The sequence below is a fragment of the Oncorhynchus nerka genome, linkage group LG10 (assembly GCF_034236695.1).
Source record: "Oncorhynchus nerka isolate Pitt River linkage group LG10, Oner_Uvic_2.0, whole genome shotgun sequence".
NCBI classification, from domain to species: Eukaryota; Metazoa; Chordata; class Actinopteri; order Salmoniformes; family Salmonidae; genus Oncorhynchus; species Oncorhynchus nerka.
In genome coordinates, this window is record NC_088405.1 from 41,539,175 (window position 1) to 41,559,257 (window position 20,083).

Genomic DNA, 20,083 nt, shown 5'->3' on the forward strand with positions numbered 1-20,083 from the left:
GGATGGGTGTTAAAAATATGCATCGGGCGGGCCCTGTGGTGCAATGCATCATGATACACTGTAACGGAAAACTGTAATTTATGCGGTCATTTGGGGCATTATGAACAATAAAACACTGTGAAACATTTTACTACACCATACTGTAAATGATGGTGCATTATGGGAAAATGTTGTGGGTGGTGGAAAAATTGCTGTATTTCAAACTGTACTGTATTTCAATCCCACAGAAAACAGCCACACCAAAAACCTTTTGACCAGGTGCATGGTACTGTTGTTTCTGGCTCATTTACATATTTTGAAACGTGGCTATATTTGTTGCACAAGAGAGACAGAGATGAAGCAAGAGGGTCCATTCCACTCCCGTCAAAATCTGTCCAAGTGGGAAATACAGCAATATTGAATGAGTTTATAATGGGCTTATTCTGCGACTCCCATTGTTAGGGCAAGACAAGACCACCTCGTCATTATATACAGTATCCCTGGTTGCATCCGTTAGTGAGAGTGATGTACCAATTTAACTGGCATGTGGTAGTAGTGCACCATCATTTTAAACTGTATAGGAGACAGATTGGAGTGGCAGCAAGTCTTAAAACTTTAAATGGGGTGGCAGGTAGCCTAGTGGTTAGTGTTGGACTAGTAACCGAAAGGTTGCAAGGTCGAATCCCCGAGCTGGCAAGGTAAAATTATGTTATTCTGCTCCTGAACAAGGCAGTTAACCCACTGTTCCTAGACCATCATTGAAAATAAGAAATTGTTCATAACTGACTTGCCTAGTTAAATAAAGGTAAAATTTAATTAATCCATCTATTCATTAATCAATTCATTCATTACATTTACAGTAGCATTATAGCCATTATTTTGATAAATGTATTCATAGGCTACTATTTCATCCCTCAACAAAAATATAGCCACATCTATGGTTACTGGCCAAGCCGGCTGGCCGTTCATTCTATCGGTTGGGTTGCCAGAAACGCGACCGAGTCATTAAGTCTTTTTGTTCTATAGCTCTTGACGCAACCCAGTTGTTCATTCTACATGTTCGGTTGCCATGCTGGCTCTTATCCCTTGCGTGATAGCTAGCCAACTACGGCTAACACACTCAGGTCAAACAGTGCAGCTACAATAACAGCAAAATAGCTGTATTTGCTTTTGTTTAAGCTGTTTTGGATACATCCATAAAACAATGAGCTAATGATATGCGATTTTGCCTGGCATAGACGACGTGCCCGCTCGTCAGGACACTGCTCAGAGGAGCTAGACAACTACACAGCTAGCGCAATCACTTCAAACTGAAGCTGGTAATACAACAAACTAGCTGCGTTTCATGTTGTTTGACCTGTTTTTCTATTGACATTTCTTTGTATACATCCATAGAAATGATTCATGGTTTAAACTGGTTGAGAAAAGATGTACGTTCATTCGATCGTTTGCCAGACAGTCGTCGTGAAGTCTTTTTGTTCTTTATCTATGGACACGACCCAGTCACGAGTTCTAAATGCGCCGTTGCCATACTGGCTAGCAACGTTCATAAAACCTTGCTTGCAAATCGTGCAGCTAGAATAACAGCAAAGTAATCCAGAGTCATTGGCGGCTCCATTACCCGCAGTATTAGACTTAAAACGAATCATCCAGCGATCATACACGGTTTACCAGGGGGCAGGGCTACCGACGTTAAGGCTAATCTGAAGATGGTGCTGGCTAAAGCTAAAACTGGCGAGAGTAGAGAGTATAGAGATATTGTTATCCACGTCGGCACCAACGATGTTAGGATGAAACAGTCAGAGGTCACCAAGCGGAACATAGCTTCAGCGTGTAAATCAGCTAGAAAGATGTGTCGGCATCGAGTAATTGTCTCTGGCCCCCTCCCAGTTAGGGGGAGTGATGAGCTCTACAGCAGAGTCTCACAACTCAATCGCTGGTTGAAAACTGTTTTCTGCCCCTCCCAAAAGATAGAATTTGTAGATAATTAGCCCTCTTTCTGGGACTCACCCACAAACAGGACCAAGCCTGGACTGCTGAGGAGTGACGGACTCCATCCTAGCTGGAGGGGTGCTGTCATCTTATCTACCAACATAGACAGGGCTCTAACTCCTCTAGCTCCACAATGAAATAGGGTGCAGGCCAGGCAGCAGGCTGTTAGCTAACAGTTTAGTGGAGTCTGCCACTAGCATAGTCAGTGTAGTTTGCTCAGCTATCCCCATTGAGACCGTGTCTGTTCCTCGACCTAGGTTGGGCAAAACTAAACATGGCGGTGTTCGCCTTAGCAATCTCACTAGAATAAAGAACCTCCTCCATTCCTGCCATTATTGAAAGAGATCGTGATACCTCACATCTCAAAATAGGGCTACTTAATGTTAGATCCCTCACTTCAAAGGCAGTTATAGTCAATGAACTAATCACTGATCATAATCTAGATGTGATTGGCCTGACTGAAACATGGCTTAAGCTTGATGAATTTACTGTGTAAAATAAATGAGGCCTCACCTCCTGGTTACACTAGTGACCATATCCCCCATGCATCTCGCAAAGGCGGGGGTGTTCCTAACATTTACAATAGCAAAATTCAATTTACAAAAAAAAAGATATTTAATCTTTTGAGCTTCTAGTCATGAAATCTATGCAGCCTACTCAATCACTTTTTATAGCTACTGTTTACAGGCCTCTTGGGCCATATACAGCGTTCCTCACTGAGTTCCCCGAATTCCTATCGGACCTTGTAGTCATAGCAGATAATATTCTAATTTTTGGTGATTTCAATATTCACATGGTAAAGTCCACAGACCCAATCCAAAAGACTTTCGGAGCCATCATCGTCCAACATGTCTCTGGACCTACTCACTGTCAGTCATACTCTGGACCTAGTTTTGTCCCATGGAATAAATGTTTTTCCTTATAATCCTGGACTATCGGACCACGATTTTATTACGTTTGCAATCGCAACAAATAATCTGCTCAGACCCCAACCAAGGAGCATCAAAAGCCGTGCTATAAATCCTCAGAGAACCCAAAGATTCCTTGATGCCCTTCAAGACTCCCTCTGCCTACCCAAGGACGTCAGAGGACAAAAATCAGTTAACCACCTAACTGAGGAACTCAATTTAACCTTGCGTAATACCCTAGATACAGTTGCACCCCTAAAAACTAAAAACATTTTTCATAAGAAACTAGCTCCCTGGTATACAGAAAATACCAGAGCTCTGAAGCAAGCTTCCAGAAAATCAGAACGGAAATGGTGCCACACCAACCTGGAAGTCTTCGGACTAGCTTGGAAAGACAGTACCGTGCAGTATCAAAGAGCCCTCACTGCTGCGCGATCATCCGATTTTTCCAACTTAATTGAGGAAAATAAGAACAATCCAAAATTGATTTTTGATACTGTCGCAAAGCTAACTAAAAAGCAGCATTCCCCAAGAGAGGATGGCTTTCACTTCAGCAGTAATACATTCATGAACTTCTTTAAGGAACAGTTCATGATCATTAGAAAGCAAATTACGGACTCCTCTTTAAATCGGCGTATTCCTCCAAAGCTCAGTTGTCCTGAGTCTGCACAACTCTGCCAGGACCTAGGATCAAGAGAGACACTCAAGTGTTTTAGTACTATATCTCTTGACACAATGATGAAAATAATAATGGCCTCTAAACCTTCATGCTGCATACTGGACCCTATTCCAACTAAACTACTGAAAGAGCTGCCTCCTGTGCTTGGCCCTCCTATGTTGAACATAATAAACGGCTCTCTATCCACCGGTGTACCAAACTCACTAAAAGCGGCAGTAATAAAGCCTCTCTTGAAAAAGCTAAATCTTGACCCAGAAAATATAAAAAACTATCGGCCTATATCGAATCTTCCATTCCTCTCAATTTTTTGGGGAAAAAGCTGTTCCGCAGAAACTCACTACCTTCCTGAAGACAAACAATGTATACGAAATGCTTCAGTCTGGTTTTAGACCCCATCACATCACTGAGACTGCACTTGTGAAGGTGGTAAATCACCTTTTAATGGCATCAGACCGAGGCTCTGCATCTGTCCTCGTGCTCCTAGACCTTAGTGCTGCTTTTGATACCATCGATCACCACATTCTTTTGGAGAGATTGGAAACCCAAATTGGTCTACACGGACAAGTTCTGGCCTGGTTTAGATCTTATCTGTCGGAAAGATATCGGTTTGTCTCTGTGAATGGTTTGTCCTCTGACAAATCAACTGTACATTTCGGTGTTCCTCAAGATTCCGTTTTAGGACCACTATTGTTTTCACTATATATTTTACCTCTTGGGGATGTCATTCGAAAACATAATGTTAACTTTCACTGCTATGCGGATGACACACAGCTGTTCATTTCAATGAAACATGGTGAAGCCCCAAAATTGCCCTCGCTAGAAGCCTGTGTTTCAGACAAAAGGAAGTGGATGGCTGCAAACGTTCTACTTTTAAACTCGGACAAAACAGAGATGCTTGTTCTAGGTCCCAAGAAACAAAGAGATATTCTGTTGAATCTGACAATTAATATTGATGGTTGTACAGTCGTCTCAAATAAAACTGTGAAGGACCTCGGCGTTACTCTGGACCCTGATCTCTCTTTTGTCGAACATATCAAGACTGTTTCAATGACAGCTTTTTTCCATCTATGTAACATTGCAAAAATCAGAAACTTTCTGTCCAAAGATTATGCAGAAAAATTCATCCATCCTTTTTTTTGTTACTTCTAGGTTAGACTACTGCAGTGCTCTACTTTCCGGCTACCCGGATAAAGCACTAAATAAACTTCAGTTAGTGCTAAATACGGCTGCTAGAATCCTGACTAGAAACAAAAAATGTGATCATATTACTCCAGTGCTAGCCTCCCTACACTGGCTTCCTGTTAAGGCAAGGGCTGATTTCAAGGTTCTACTGCTAACCTACAAAGCATTACATTGGCTTGCTCCTACCTATCCTTCCGATTTGGTCCTGCCGTACATACCTACATGTACGCTACGTTCACAAGACGCAGGCCTCCTAATTGTCCCTAGAATTTCTAAACAAACAGCTGGAGGCAGGGCTTTCTCCTATAGAGCTCCATTTTTATGGAATGGTCTGCAAGGTCTGCAGGAGTGTAAAGGTGAACGGAAAGGCTCTGGAGCAACGAACCGCCCTTGCTGTCTCTGCCTGGCCGGTTCCCCTCTCTCCACTGGGATTCTCTGCCTCTAACCCTATTACAGGGGCTGAGTCACAGGCTTACTGGTGCTCTTCCTCCATACCGTCCCTAGGAGGGGTGCGTCACTTAAGTGGGTTGAGTCAATGACGTGATCTTCCTGTCTGGGTTGGCGCCCCCCTTGGGTTGTGCCATGACGGAGATCTTTGTGGGCTATACTCGGCCTTGTCTCGGGATGGTAAGTTGGTTGTTGAAGATATCCCTCTAGTGGTGTGGGTGCTGTGCTTTGGCAAAGTGGGTGGGGTTATATCCTGCCTGTTTGGCCCTGTCCGGGGATATCATCGGTGGGGCCACAGTGTCTCCTGGCCACTCCTGTCTCAGCCTCCAGTATTTATGCTGCAGTAGTTTATGTGTTGGGGGGCTAGGGTCAGTCTGTTATATCTGGAGTACTTCTCCTGTCTTATCTGGTGTCCTGTGTGAATTTAAGTATGCTCTCTCTAATTCTCTCTTTCTCTCTTTCTTTCTCTCTCTCGGAGGACCTGAGCCCTAGGACCATGCCTCAGGACTACCTGGCATGATGATGCCTTGCTGTCCCCAGTCCACCTGGCTGTGCTGCTGCTCCAGTTTCAACTGTTCTGCCTGCGGCTATGGAACCCTGACCTGTTCACCGGACGTGCTACCGGTCCCAGACCTGCTGTTTTCAATTCTCTAGTCTCTACCGCAGGAGCGGTAGTAACCCCTCATAGCCTGGTTACTCTCTGGGTTTCTTCCTAGGTTTTGCCTTTCTAGGGAGTGTTTCCCAGCTACCGTGCTTCTACACCTGCATTGCTTGCTGTTTGGGGTCTTAGGCTGGGTTTCTGTACAGTACTTTGAGATATCAGCTGATGTAAGAAGGGCTATATAAATACATTTGACTTGATTTAATTTATTTGTAAATATCCATAAAAGTATGCTTACTCATGATTTTGACTGGCTGAGAAAATATGTCCATCTAGTCCTGACACATTAATTCTCAATAGGACATTGGTTATCGAATTTCAATATTGAAACAATGCTGCAAATGTCGAGAGATAGACAACAAAGTTTGTAAAAAACATTTTGCTGTTGCAAACCACAGGTTAGGCTAGAAGAAAGGGGAAATAATGTCTAGATGTTTTTTTACAGGGGAGATCAAATGATTTGTCTGGCTGGGCTGATAGGACTCTGGATGCATAGGGATTTCTCAGATGGAACAGAAAACGAGATGCCCATTTTTGAGTCATAGGCTTACCCACGCTAAACTGGTTTATTAGTATGGCTTAGAATGCGTCTCAACCTATCACAATGCTTGTTTTGACCAACCTGTTGTAGAATGTGTTTCATTACACAGTACTTGCTTTGTTACTCTAGATTACAGTAGGTAGGTGTACTGCAATATGAAATACTGTCACGAACGTCGTCAGGGAAATGAAACGGACCAAGGTGCGGCATGGTAAGCATACATTTTCTCCTTTATTTAGAATGACGCCAATAAAAACAAGAGACACAAAAAAAAAAAAAAAACTTATGTGAAGCTGATTAGGGCTATACAGACCACTAACAAAGGCAAATACCCACAAAAAAAAACAGGCTGCCTAAGTATGAGTCCCAATCAGAGACAACGATAGACAGCTGTCCCTGATTGAGAACCACACCCGGCAAAAACATAGAAACAGAAAACATAGAAATAAAGAAACTAGAATGCCCACCCTAATCACACCCTGGCCTAACCAAAATAGAGAATAAAAGCCTCTCTATGGACAGGGCGTGACAAATACAGTAAATTATTTGCAACTTTGCTGCCTTTAAGATACTGTCAAATTCACGGCAATCCCTTTAGCCATACAAACCACGCTTCCATCCATAGTTTTTATGCAATTAAAGTCATACCGTAGAAAAAAATTCACGACAGCTGTGATGGGAACAGGTAGTTTTGGTACAATAAATGCCAATAGATCATTTGTTCGTTCGACATCCAGTCCATCTTTTTGTGTCTGTAAAATGAATGATGCGAGAAATGGTGGTGGAAATACCTTTACGCGAAAATATTGATAGAATAACCATCATATCAAAGTAAACTTGGAGTCATGCGATGATATGGTGTGTGGTCCTGCCACTATGACTCAGGAAACCATGCAGTTTATTAGGTTACAGATGGAATGAGGAAATTCACAGGGTGGTGAAAGTGCACGGTGATCTTGATGCTCCTTTCAAATAAATATTGAGGGTCTAATTCTGGTGACATGATTGATGCTTGACTGCTGTTTGACAGATACAAATATTATCCATAATAGTATCATCATGTACAATAGACTAGCCTGCCCGCACTGTATCTGCTAGCTGTTGGCTAGAGCGCAGATGCCAAGATCAGAGTAGGCACATTTGCTATTTAATGTAATAGTTTTTGTGACAAATCTATCGGTAGAGTTGAAAATACGATGGAAACACATTGAACTTTAGATTTTTATTTGGTACATGAAAAAGTACATTTTGTGTGCACTACCTCATCACGCACAGACTTTGAAGTTGTTTTGGTGGAAACAACACTAGTGGGAAAATACGGATATTTTTTTAATGTAGATCTTAGAATATTTGCATATAAATGTGTCACCAATTGGATGGAAACTTAGCTACTGACAGCTTTCTAAAACCCATTAAACAAAGTCAGGATGGGAATTGCTCCCCTGCACTAGTTCACTGATTCACACCTTCACTTTAGAAAGTCATCTGACTTCCCTCCACACGGACAAGGGAAGAAGGGACCTTCAGAAAAACTTGGTCAGTGAGCAAGACAAAGGAGAAGTAGAGAAAATTAGGAGAAAGCATATTATGGCTAGTCCAGGGTCATGTTCAAGAGATGACAGGAAAAATATCCTTCATCTATTTGCCGCTGACAGAAAACGTTTGGAGAGCACAGGCCATTGTCAGGTTATTGCAGGAACAAAAGCATCAACTTCTAAAGAACATCTCAAAATTCTTATTTTAGAGATTACTATTAAACGTTAAACCATTCCGTTTGTCCAATGGAATGTCTTTTTTGGTTCAGTCTTGGCTTAAAGTAACAGAGACAGCACACAGAGCCTCCCCAATAAACCCTCTAGTGGATTCTGGAGCCTGCCTTTCAGCTGTTCATACAGAACCGAGGGACAGACTGATTCTAAATTATCTTTCCGGGAAGAACTTTCCCATGTGCAGCCTCACAACCTCACCCCCCAAAACAAGTCAAAGCTTACAGACTAGACAGGCGTTGATCCTCAAATACACACACGCGCGCATGCATGCACGCACAAACAGACACACGCCCGTCAGAGCAAAATCCATAGAATTAGACTTACTAATTCTAAGAACAACTCATTCTAATTCTATGTGAGCCCGCACAGACAGACCTCCTGGCTAGGACCCAGGAATGGAATCATAGCTTTATTTGTTATGCATTAAATTGGCTACAAATGGTTGTGTAGCTCCTAATGCAGCAGCAGTAGAGTAGTGATTAGATTGGCCCAGCACAGTCTCTGGGCAAACAAAGTGTGTGTGTGTATGTGCGTGTGTGTGTGTGTGTCTGCTTATGTGTGTCCGGCAGCCAGTGCATGGCCTGCCTCTTGTAGAGTAACAATATCCTTGGCCACAAATGCTATCATTTCAATCCAGCAGCTGGCACTAAACAGACAAATGGTGTTTCATGGTACATCACCGAGCATTAAGGAATGGCAGTGTTTGGAAAGCTTGCAAAGCACACACATTACATCCACATAGGCATGTGCACACACACCACACACACACACACACACACACACACACACACACACACACACACACACACACACACACACACACACACACACACACACACACACACACACACACACACACACACACACACACACACACACACACCTATACAGTCCATTAATTATATAACAATAATAGTATTGTCTGCAGTTCCTCTTCTAAACTCTGCTCTCTGCTTATATTATGTGAGGGTTTGGTATTGCTGACTGTCTGCACTCACACACACACACACAGTTTTTGTTTTTAATTAAAATTGTCTTGACATTCTGGCAACACACATCTAGGTGACATTCTAAAATCCTGATGGACACACACACACACACACACACACACACACACACACACACAAGCAAAGAAACATAATGTGTGGCAAAAACCAGTAGGACTACAATCTCAAATAGTTTAGCATGGCAAAGCTCATTAAATATAGACCCCAAGATAATAAGTCAACAACTATTTTGCGAAACAGTCCTAAAAATTAGAAAGCAGAATTTGGTTTGTGTGATTAGACAAGGCACACTTTCACTAACATGACAAACTTTATTTTATATCACCAAGACTTCAAGGCCAGCACCAATGTCTCCAATCCAGATGCGTTTTGGGCATCTCAATCTGACAGCCAATGGACTCCCGTAGAAAAGCCAGATCAGCAAAATTGAGCGCCACGCACAGATTCCATCGCCATGCACTAACAATTCACGCAACAACATGCATGTGAACACAACAAAAGATACAATATGACATATATATACAATTATATATCATAATCAATATATACATTGTGTAATTAGATGAGGTCATTAAAGGCTGCTCGCTTTTTTTTAAAGACTTCGATATAGCCTTCATTGTCTGCTTCAACACTTTATTTACAACAGGTCGCGCACTAAATGACAATTGAGAAGCATCGAAAGTAGACTAGCACAAGCTTAAAACAATTTTATAAGCAACCGTTTTAGGATATATTGGCTACAGAACTATTCCAGTTTTTCGAGAGTCATATGGCATCTTTCACTGGTCTAATAAAGTCGGGGCTGGGAAAGCCCATCACTCACCAGTCAGCTGGTCATACGATCCATCCAATTCTCTGGAATCAGACAAGCTTTGCTCCCGGTTTTTAGTCTTCATATTTCCCGGTGCTGGAACGGAAACTATTGAGGATAAATCTCAATTGTGTTTTGTGGTGTTTTTTTTTTTTTTTTGTCTCCTTTAATCATGTGTAGTTAACGGTTGATAAAATGTTATTAAATGACAAGCCCGTTGGTAGGCTGTTAATTCGTTATTTCAGTTTCAGACCGGACTGCTCTGGTGATGTGCGTTCTCCTCTACCCAAACTGGCTTCTGTCTCTCTCCACCAGTGAGCGACACGCGCTTGTTGCCTGCGAACACACACATTTACAGACACACTCACACACTAGGATTATCAGGCTTTTGGTCACCGGATTGATTCGAGCAAGCGCCCAAAAGCGATACTCCTCTCCATAGACGCGGGAAATGGGGTGCTGAGGGTGGTGCAGCAAACCCTGAAAATCCCGATAAAAAAATAAAAACAAATCACAAAAGTAGTGCACTGGGCCTTTACTAGTCCTATATTAGTGCGCCTATATAGCAATCTCTAGCATAGGCACAAAAAAATGTTTTTCACAAAAGTGAGTCACCACCTGGATTCGGTCTTATGTAGCAACATTTGAATTTCTGTTTTTTTGCAATAGATAAAAGTAGAGACTCAGTGCTACAAAATGGAATATCATACAGTGCATTTGAGGAAACAATGGGAAAGTAATTCTGCTTTGAAAGTTGATCGACTTGTAAATTCACTTTGAGAAAACAGTCTTTCAATGTTTTGTTACTATTATTGGAGAGCCCTTCTTTGTCTACACCCATTCAGCATTGTTCACACCATCTTAAGCTTTAGGCCCACCATCTCTTAAAGGGTTGATCCGTGCATTCTGTACTAACTTGCCAGCTACTTCCAGACACATAACGAGAGAACAGTCAAGCTAACATTGGCTAGCTACTTCCAGACACATTTAATATTTTAATTTTACCTTTATTTAACTAGGCAAGTCAGTTAAGAACAAATTCTTATTTTCAATGACGGCCTAGGAACAGTGGGTTAACTGCCTGTTCAGGGGCAGAACGACAGATTCGTACCTGGTCAGCTCGGGATTTGAACTTACAACCTTTTGGTTACTAGTCCAACACTCTAACCACTAGGCTACCCTGCCATAATGAGAGAACACCCCACTCTGACCATTTTACTCTCCCTAGCAGAGCTGGTTTGGCTGTTTTCATGTTATCCAGAGCGTTGGTGACTGTAACAATGCTGCTGGCTACAATTGAATTACGCTTTGTTTCCGATGTTTACTGACAACGGACATATTCAACAGGTGTTGAGAGTTCAAAAATTAATCAGTTATTCTGCGCTCTGGCATGCTAAAATGAGAGTATTTTGTTAAGAAATGTAGCTAGATAGCTAGCTAGGTAAACAATGAATACATTAATCTGCAGGTAGCTAACTAACCAGGACCTATGTCTATAACTAGCCAGGCAAATGCATCTGAGATACGAAGAATAAGATCATACACATAACTTTAGCTAGCGACCCAGCCAGCTAATGTTAGCTAGCTAACAGTACACTTGAAATTAAACCACTTTCTGTCAAAATTAGAAATGTGTATTATCTGAAAATGTAGCTAGCTAGACTATCTTACCAGTATACATTGTGGTTGGACGCGTCTCCTGTCTGATCCGGGCTGGTGTTTTCTCCATCTCCTTATCTATCATTCTCGAATTCCACTGATTTCAAAACTCGGTCCTCCAGAAAGTGGAGAGCATACACATAACATTAGATAGCTAACCGTTCACTTTAACTTGACATTAGGTTTATGCAGTTTTACTACACTATACATAAAAAAGCAGCGTTTGACACGATTTCCTAGACATACTGACCAGCTCCAATAGACAGACGCGTGCTATTTGGCAGACCAATCCAAACTCATCTCTCGGCATGTCTAGCCCACTCATTATCTCAGCCAATCATGACTAGCGGGAAGGTTGCTCACTTTTTCTGTGGCTAAACCAACTAGGATCGTAATTTAACTATTTTATTCGTATTTACAGATGGCATACACGTTTGATATTAAGGCACATTAAAGTTCACATGTTCGAGATGAATTATTATTATTTTTTTTACATTCAAACCGCTCTCCTGTGAAGTCGTGACTTGAGACATATGCCTAGTTTCCTGAATCGGTCACAAAAGTAGTGCACTGGGCCTTTACATTTACATTTAAGTCATTTAGCAGACGCTCTTATCCAGAGCGACTTACAAATTGGTGCGTTCACCTTAAGACATCCAGTGGAACAGCCACTTTACAATAGTGCATCTAAATATTTTAAGGGGGGTGAGAAGGATTACTTTATCCTATCCTAGGTATTCCTGAAAGAGGTGGGGTTTCAGGTGTCTCCGGAAGGTGGTGATTGACTCCGCTGTCCTGGCGTCGTGAGGGAGTTTGTTCCACCATTGGGGGGCCAGAGCAGCGAACAGTTTTGACTGGGCTGCGCGGGAACTGTACTTCCTCAGTGGTAGGGAGGCAAGCAGGCCAGAGGTGGATGAACGCAGTGCCCTTGTTTGGGTGTAGGGCCTGATCAGAGCCTGGAGGTACTGAGGTGCCGTTCCCCTCACAGCTCCGTAGGCAAGCACCATGGTCTTGTAGCGGATGCGAGCTTCAACTGGAAGCCAGTGGAGAGAGCGGAGGAGCGGGGTGACGTGAGAGAACTTGGGAAGGTTGAACACCAGACGGGCTGCGGCGTTCTGGATGAGTTGTAGGGGTTTAATGGCACAGGCAGGGAGCCCAGCCAACAGCGAGTTGCAGTAATCCAGACGGGAGATGACAAGTGCCTTTACTAGTCCTATATTAGCGGACTGACATAGCCTTCTGTAGCACAGCCCAAAACAATTGTACAGAGCCACAATATATCTTAGTTTATTGCATAAATCGTGCATGCATTGGATTGCCATGATGGTGCGGTAAAATAAATGTGTCCAGTGTAATGAATTACAGTGTAGGCTAATCCAAGGGTAGGCTATGACACAATGTAAATGGAGAAGAAGGCTACAATGTGGTCAGCGGCAGATCAAAAATAATGGCACAAAGTCTCCAGGTGAATGGAGGAGTTGTCCATGGGGATGTCATTCAAGGTACTGTATTTACCCTGTTCGTAATGAGCATGGGACAGTTGCATTTTGGCTTCTTCTCAGATGGATGAAGCCAGCTGGGAACACATGCAGCAGACCGACATCACCGGCTACAGACCTACCACAGATCTTACTTGCGTGTAGTGCTCTTTTTTTAGATGAGGGAGTGCAAAAAGTATGTAAATTACTTCATCATTTCCTCAATCAAAGTTTGTACCGACAGATGTAGCCTATTGAATAGCTTAGCATGGCTCTTCAACCCTGTTCTTGGAGTAATACCATCACTCCAACCCTAGTTGTAACTAACCCGATTCATCTTATAAACCTAGCTAATTATTAGAATCAGATGTGCTAGACTAGGGTTGGAACAGGGTTGGATCGCCCTGTTATAAATTGAACTACCGGTCAAGTTTTAGAACACCTACTCATTCAAGGGTTTTTCTTTATTTTTTACTATTTTCTATATTGTAGAATAATAGAGAAGACATCAAAACTATGAAATAACACATATGGAATCATGTAGTAACTATCTCGTAGTGGAATCATGTAGTAACTTTTAAACAAATCAAATTATTGGAAGGACCGACGCCGAAGAAGAGAAGCAGGTACGGGTAGTGGACATTTAAACAGGAACAGACAAAGAGCAAGACAGAAACAGCGTCAGCCCACGGATTCACAATGACAAATGACAATCAATGCAGCAGTGGGGAGCAGAACTGGGGAACTGAGAAATATAGGGGAGGAAATAAACAGGTGATTAAGTCCAGGTGAGTCCAATAATCGCTGATGCGCGTGACGGGGGAAGGCAGAAGTGCGAAATGCTGGGGAGCCTGGTGCCCTTGAGTGCCAGGTGGAAGAGTGGGAGCAGGCTTGACAAATATATTTTATATTAGAGATTCTTCAAATAGCCACCATTTGCCTTGACGACAGCTTTGCACATTCTTGGCATTCTCACAAACAGCTTCATGAGCTAGTCACCTGGAATGTGTTTCAATTAACAGGTGTGCCTTCTTAAAAGTTAATTTGTGGAATTTCTTAATGCGTTTAAACCAATTAGTTGTGATGTGGCAACGTACGGGGGGTTATACACAGAAGATATCCCTATTTGCAAAGGACTAAGTCCATATTATGGCAAGAGTAGCTCAAATAAGCAAAGAGAAACGACAGTCCATCATTACTTTAAGACATGAAGGTCAGTCAATACGGAACATTTCAAGAACTTTGAAAGTTACTTCAAGTGCAGTCGCAAAAATCATCAAGAGCTATGATGAAACTGGCTCTCATGAGGACCGCCACAGGAAAGGAAGACCCAGAGTTACCTCTGCTGCAGAGGATAAGTTCATTAAATCAAATCAAATCAAATTGTATTTGTCACATACACATGGTTAGCAGATGTTAATGCGAGTGTAGCGAAATGCTTGTGCTTCTAGTTCCGACAATGCAGTGATAACCAACAAGTAATCTAACTAACAATTCTAAAACTACTGTCTTATACACAGTGTAAGGGGATAAAGAATATGTACATAAGGATATATGAATGAGTGATGGTACAGAGCAGCATACAGTAGATGGTATCGAGTACAGTATATACATATGAGATGAGAATGTAGACAAAGTAAACAAAGTGGCATAGTTAAAGTGGCTAGTGATACATGTATTACATAAGGATGCAGTCGATGATGTAGAGTACAGTATATACATTTAAGTCATTTAGCAGACGCTCTTATCCAGAGCGACTTACAAATTGGTGCGTTCACCTTAAGACATCCAGTGGAACAGCCACTTTACAATAGTGCATCTAAATATTTTAAGGGGGGGTGAGAAGGATTACTTTATCCTATCCTAGGTATTCCTGAAAGAGGTGGGGTTTCAGGTGTCTCCGGAAGGTGGTGATTGACTCCGCTGTCCTGGCGTCGTGAGGGAGTTTGTTCCACCATTGGGGGGCCAGAGCAGCGAACAGTTTTGACTGGGCTGCGCGGGAACTGTACTTCCTCAGTGGTAGGGAGGCGAGCAGGCCAGAGGTGGATGAACGCAGTGCCCTTGTTTGGGTGTAGGGCCTGATCAGAGCCTGGAGGTACTGAGGTACGTATACGTATACGTATACGTATGCATATGAGATGAATAATGTAGGGTAAGTAACATTATGTAAGGTAGCATTGTTTAAAGTGGCTAGTGATATATTTACAACATTTCCCATCAATTCCCATTATTAAAGTGGCTGGAGTTGGGTCAGTGTCAATGACAGTGTGTTGGCAGCAGCCACTCAATGTTAGTGGTGGCTGTTTAACAGTCTGATGGCCTTGAGATAGAAGCTGTTTTTCAGTCTCTCGGTCCCAGCTTTGATGCACCTGTACTGACCTCGCCTTTTGGATGATAGTGGGGTGAACAGGCAGTGGTTCGGGTGGTTGATGTCCTTGATGATCTTTATGGCCTTCCTGTAACATCGGGTGGTGTAGGTGTCCTGGAGGGCAGGTAGTTTGCCCCCGGTGATGCGTTGTGCAGACCTCACTACCCTCTGGAGAGCCTTACGGTTGAGGGCGGAGCAGTTGCCGTACCAGGCGGTGATACAGCTCGCCAGGATGCTCTCGATTGTGCATCTGTAGAAGTTTGTGAGTGCTTTTGGTGACAAGCCGAATTTCTTCAGCCTCCTGAGGTTGAAGAGGCGCTGCTGCGCCTTCTTCACGACGCTGTCAGTGTGAGTGGACCAATTCAGTTTGTCTGTGATGTGTATGCCGAGGAACTTAAAACTTGCTACCCTCTCCACTACTGTTCCATCGATGTGGATAGGGGGGTGTTCCCTCTGCTGTTTCCTGAAGTCCACAATCATCTCCTTAGTTTTGTTGACGTTGAGTGTGAGGTTATTTTCCTGACACCACACTCCGAGGGCCCTCACCTCCTCCCTGTAGGCCGTCTCGTCGTTGTTGGTAATCAAGCCTACCACTGTTGTGTCGTCCGCAAACTTGATGATTGAGTTGGAGGCGTGCGTGGCCACTCAGTCGTGGGTGAACAGGGAGTACAGGAGAGGGCTCAGAACGCACCCTTGTGGGGCCCACGTGTTGAGGATCAGCGGGGAGGAGATGTTGTTGCCTACCCTCACCACCTGGGGGCGGCCCGTCAGGAAGTCCAGTACCCAGTTGCACAGGGCGGGGTCGAGACCCAGGGTCTCGAGCTTGATGACGAGCTTGGAGGGTACTATGGTGTTGAATGCCGAGCTGTAGTCGATGAAAAGCATTCTCACATAGGTATTCCTCTTGTCCAGGTGGGTTAGGGCAGTGTGCAGTGTGGTTGAGATTGCATCATCTGTGGACCTATTTGGGCGGTAAGCAAATTGGAGTGGGTCTAGGGTGTCAGGTAGGGTGGAGGTGATATGGTCCTTGACTAGTCTCTCAAAGCACTTCATGATGACGGAAGTGAGTGCTACGGGGCGGTAGTCGTTTAGCTCAGTTACCTTAGCTTTCTTGGGAACAGGAAAAATGGTGGCCCTCTTGAAGCATGTGGGAACAGCAGACTGGTATAGGGATTGATTGAATATGTCCGTAAACACACCGGCCAGCTGGTCTGCGCATGCTCTGAGGGCGCGGCTGGGGATGCCGTCTGGGCCTGCAGCCTTGCGAGGGTTAACACGTTTAAATGTCTTAGAGTTACCAGCTTCAGGAATTGCAACCCAAATAAATGCTTCACAGAGTTCAAGTAACAGATACATCTCAACATGAACTGTTCAGAGAGGACTGCATGAATAAGGCCTTTATGGTCGAATTTCTGCAAGGAAACCACTACTAAAGGACACCAATAATAAGAAGAGACTTGCTTTCACGAGCAATGGAAATTAGACCTGTGGAAATCAGATTTTTGGTTCCAACTGCGGTGTCTTTGTGAGGCTCAGAGTAGGTGAACAGATTATCTCTGCATGTGTGGTTCCTACTGTGAAGCATGGAGGAGGATGCTTTGCTGTGTGGGGTGCTTCGCTGGTGACACTCAGTGATTTATTTAGAGTTCAAGGCACACTGAACCAGCATGGCTACCACATTATTCTGCAGCAATACACCATCCCATCTGGTTTGCACTTAGTGGGACTATCATTTATCTTTCAACAGGACAATGACCAAACACACCTCCAGGCTGTGTAAGGGCTAATTGACCAAGAACGAGAGTGATGGAGTGCTGCATCAGATGACCCGGCCTCCACAATCACCCGACCTCAACCCAGTTGAGATGGTTTGGGATGAGTTGGACCGCAGAGTGAAGGCAAAGCAGCCAACAAGTGCTCAGCAAATGTGGGAACTCCTTCAGGACTGTTGGAAATGTATTCCTCATGAAGCTGGTTGAGAGAATGCCAAGAGTGTGCAAAGCTGTCATCAAGGCAAAGGGTGGCTACTTTGAAGAATCTAAAATCTATTTTTTTGATTTGTTTAACACATTTTTGGTTACTACATGATTCCATATGTGCTATTTCATAGTGTTGATGTGTTCACTATTATTCTACAACGTACTGAGAAAATAGTAAAAATAAAGGAAAACTGTTGAATGGGTGGGTGTGTTGCAAATGTTTGACTGGTATTGTTTGTAAATGTGATATATTTCAGGTATTTAAAAAAACAAACTTGCAAACATTTATAAAAACCTGTTTTTACTTTGTCATTATGGGATATTGTGTGTAGATTGATGGGGGGGAAACAATTTAAACCATTTCAGAATAAGGCTGTGACGTAACAAAATGTGGAAAAAGTGAATGGGTCTGAATACTTTCCGAATGCACTGTATAAGTTTAGATCTTTAATTACTGTTTCATTAGAGAATTAGAGCAGATGATGCCTTTTCTTAGCCTTTTCTGCATGTTGTTTCAATCAAAGCACATACAGTGGTTCCTCCAACCTGCGTCATACTGCAACACACCTTGTGGGCTGCTGCAGAATTCTATGGCACGTTATTTAATTGTCAGCCATTTTTTCCATTAATGCTAGTTTGACCAACAGAGGGCATCTTTGAGAAGCATTTGATAGTCTTCAATATTGGCATTACTAGAGAATTTAAAATATTTTTTTGTAAGAACATAGTATATGGGATTGATTTTAAGAAATGTCAGAAGAGGAATGGAAATGTCAAGGTGAACCGACGACCTAACGAACCCGCCACGTATGTTGACTCTGCCTGTCGGAGGTGGAGTTCCAAAGCTCACAGGTGTGCCTGGCATGGATTGTGACTCCATCTCGTTTCTTGCCCTCTTCAACGTGCCATTATCCGCCTGATTCTCTGCCAATACCGCCTGCCTCTTGACCAATGCATCAAGCTGTCAAATCAAATCAAATCAAATTTATTTATATAGCCCTTCGTACATCAGCTGATATCTCAAAGTGCTGTACAGAAACCCAGCCTAAAACCCCAAACAGCAAACAATGCAGGTGTAAAAGCACGGTGTCGCCCGTATCTCTGCCCTCAGATGTTTCTCTTCTGCTGGTCTGCCTTCAGTGACTCCATCTCGGTCTTCAAAGTTTGAATCTGATCCATGTGCACATTCATCAGATGAGCAGAATGGTCCTGCCCTCAGCCCCCACCGATTACAGTGGTCTATGATAGAAACGATAGATCAATTAAGAATTCAAATTGACTCCAACACACAAATGCTGCATACACATGATAAGAATCTAGCAAAACTAATGGCTTTCTTGGCAACCATGCGTTTTTTCGGTGCAGCCCGTTGTCCAGACATTTGTCCACTGATGGTTGTTGACATGATTGTACAGTATGCTCTGCAAAAACACGTTCATGTTTTTAGTACACAATTATTATTATTTTTAAAATTTCATTATCATTTTTTATTACTATTTACATTTTTTTTTAAGTGCACTGAAACCAAAATACCTTTAGTTTTGGTGATCCTCTCAGCTCCGTTTCATTCTCAAGTCCTCTTGAAAATCCTAACCCTGGAATAGGTAGCACCATAGAAAGAAGTTGGCTGGATGAAAACGATGTCCATTTCGTCTGTTCTCTTTGGTCGCAATGTCATTGAATACATTGCAAGTTGGGGGATGTTCACACCTACAGATACGGATACACCTGCTACAGTACTATGGGAACACTTGTGAAAAACAAGGGTTTGAAAACCTGTTTTCAAAATGCCTCCAGTAGTCCATCACTACTGTAAATAAAAACACAGCATTTCGTTTACATCCTGTTTCCATTCTTTATTGTAACCACAATGTTACAAATAATTTGTATCTACCTTTCCAATTACCTTTAGTTTAGTATTTACAAATGTGCGCTTTTCATGTAATTTTTCATTAAATCCAGTTCGGATTTAAGTATAACTTTTGACTGACGCTTTTAGTGAGAGGTCTAATGTTCTAATATTGGATCATTTCGGCCCTCCGAATTCATATCTAAGGGGCATTTTTCGCACCATTATTAGTTACATTGTTTTAGTTTGAACACGAAGACAGGCGCTAAGAACAGCAGTCAGCGCCATTATTAATGCAATGCCTCTTAAAGTGTTGCTCCCCCTTCCTCCTCCTCCCTTCCCCATGGACTAGGTCCATCTTCTGTGCGCTGCTCTGTGGCTGATCCCGTGCCTCCTTCCCTCGTGCCTTGAATCTCGTGCGCCTACTGCTATCTCAGTGAATTAAGCTGGAGAACTGCAAGGCAATCCCATTGTGTTGAACTTGGGGTGAGACATTATTACTAATTTGTAAATAAAGCCAGTTTGTTATTGAGAATTATTTATTTCTGTTTTTAGAGGGAGAGAAATCAAAAGCCTCTCATCACCTCATGGGTCTCCCGGTCGTGGCCGGCACAGGTATTGCAGATTGCACTGGATGCAGTGTCTTAGACCACTGCGCCACTCGGGCAGTGTGCAACATGGTCGGGAGTAGGCTACAATACTACAGCAAGAACAAAATAATCCCAACATTTCCACACCCTAATTGTAGTCTAAGTTTTTCTTAGAATAAAAACC

General features: G+C 42.9%; 1 protein-coding gene across 2 annotated transcripts in view; it reads right to left on the minus strand.

Annotated features, from left to right (window-relative positions):
* The window catches only part of LOC115135332 (Kv channel-interacting protein 2), a 182,716-nt gene extending 172,449 nt beyond the window's left edge, over nucleotides 1-10,267 (minus strand). For both annotated transcript variants that reach the window (XM_065023377.1, XM_065023378.1), the window contains exon 1: nucleotides 9,989-10,267. In XM_065023377.1, coding sequence (XP_064879449.1) covers nucleotides 9,989-10,061 — 73 coding nt within the window. In that variant the 5' untranslated portion in view covers nucleotides 10,062-10,267. The remainder of the gene's footprint in view (nucleotides 1-9,988) is intronic.
* Nucleotides 10,268-20,083: the final 9,816 nt, after the last annotated feature.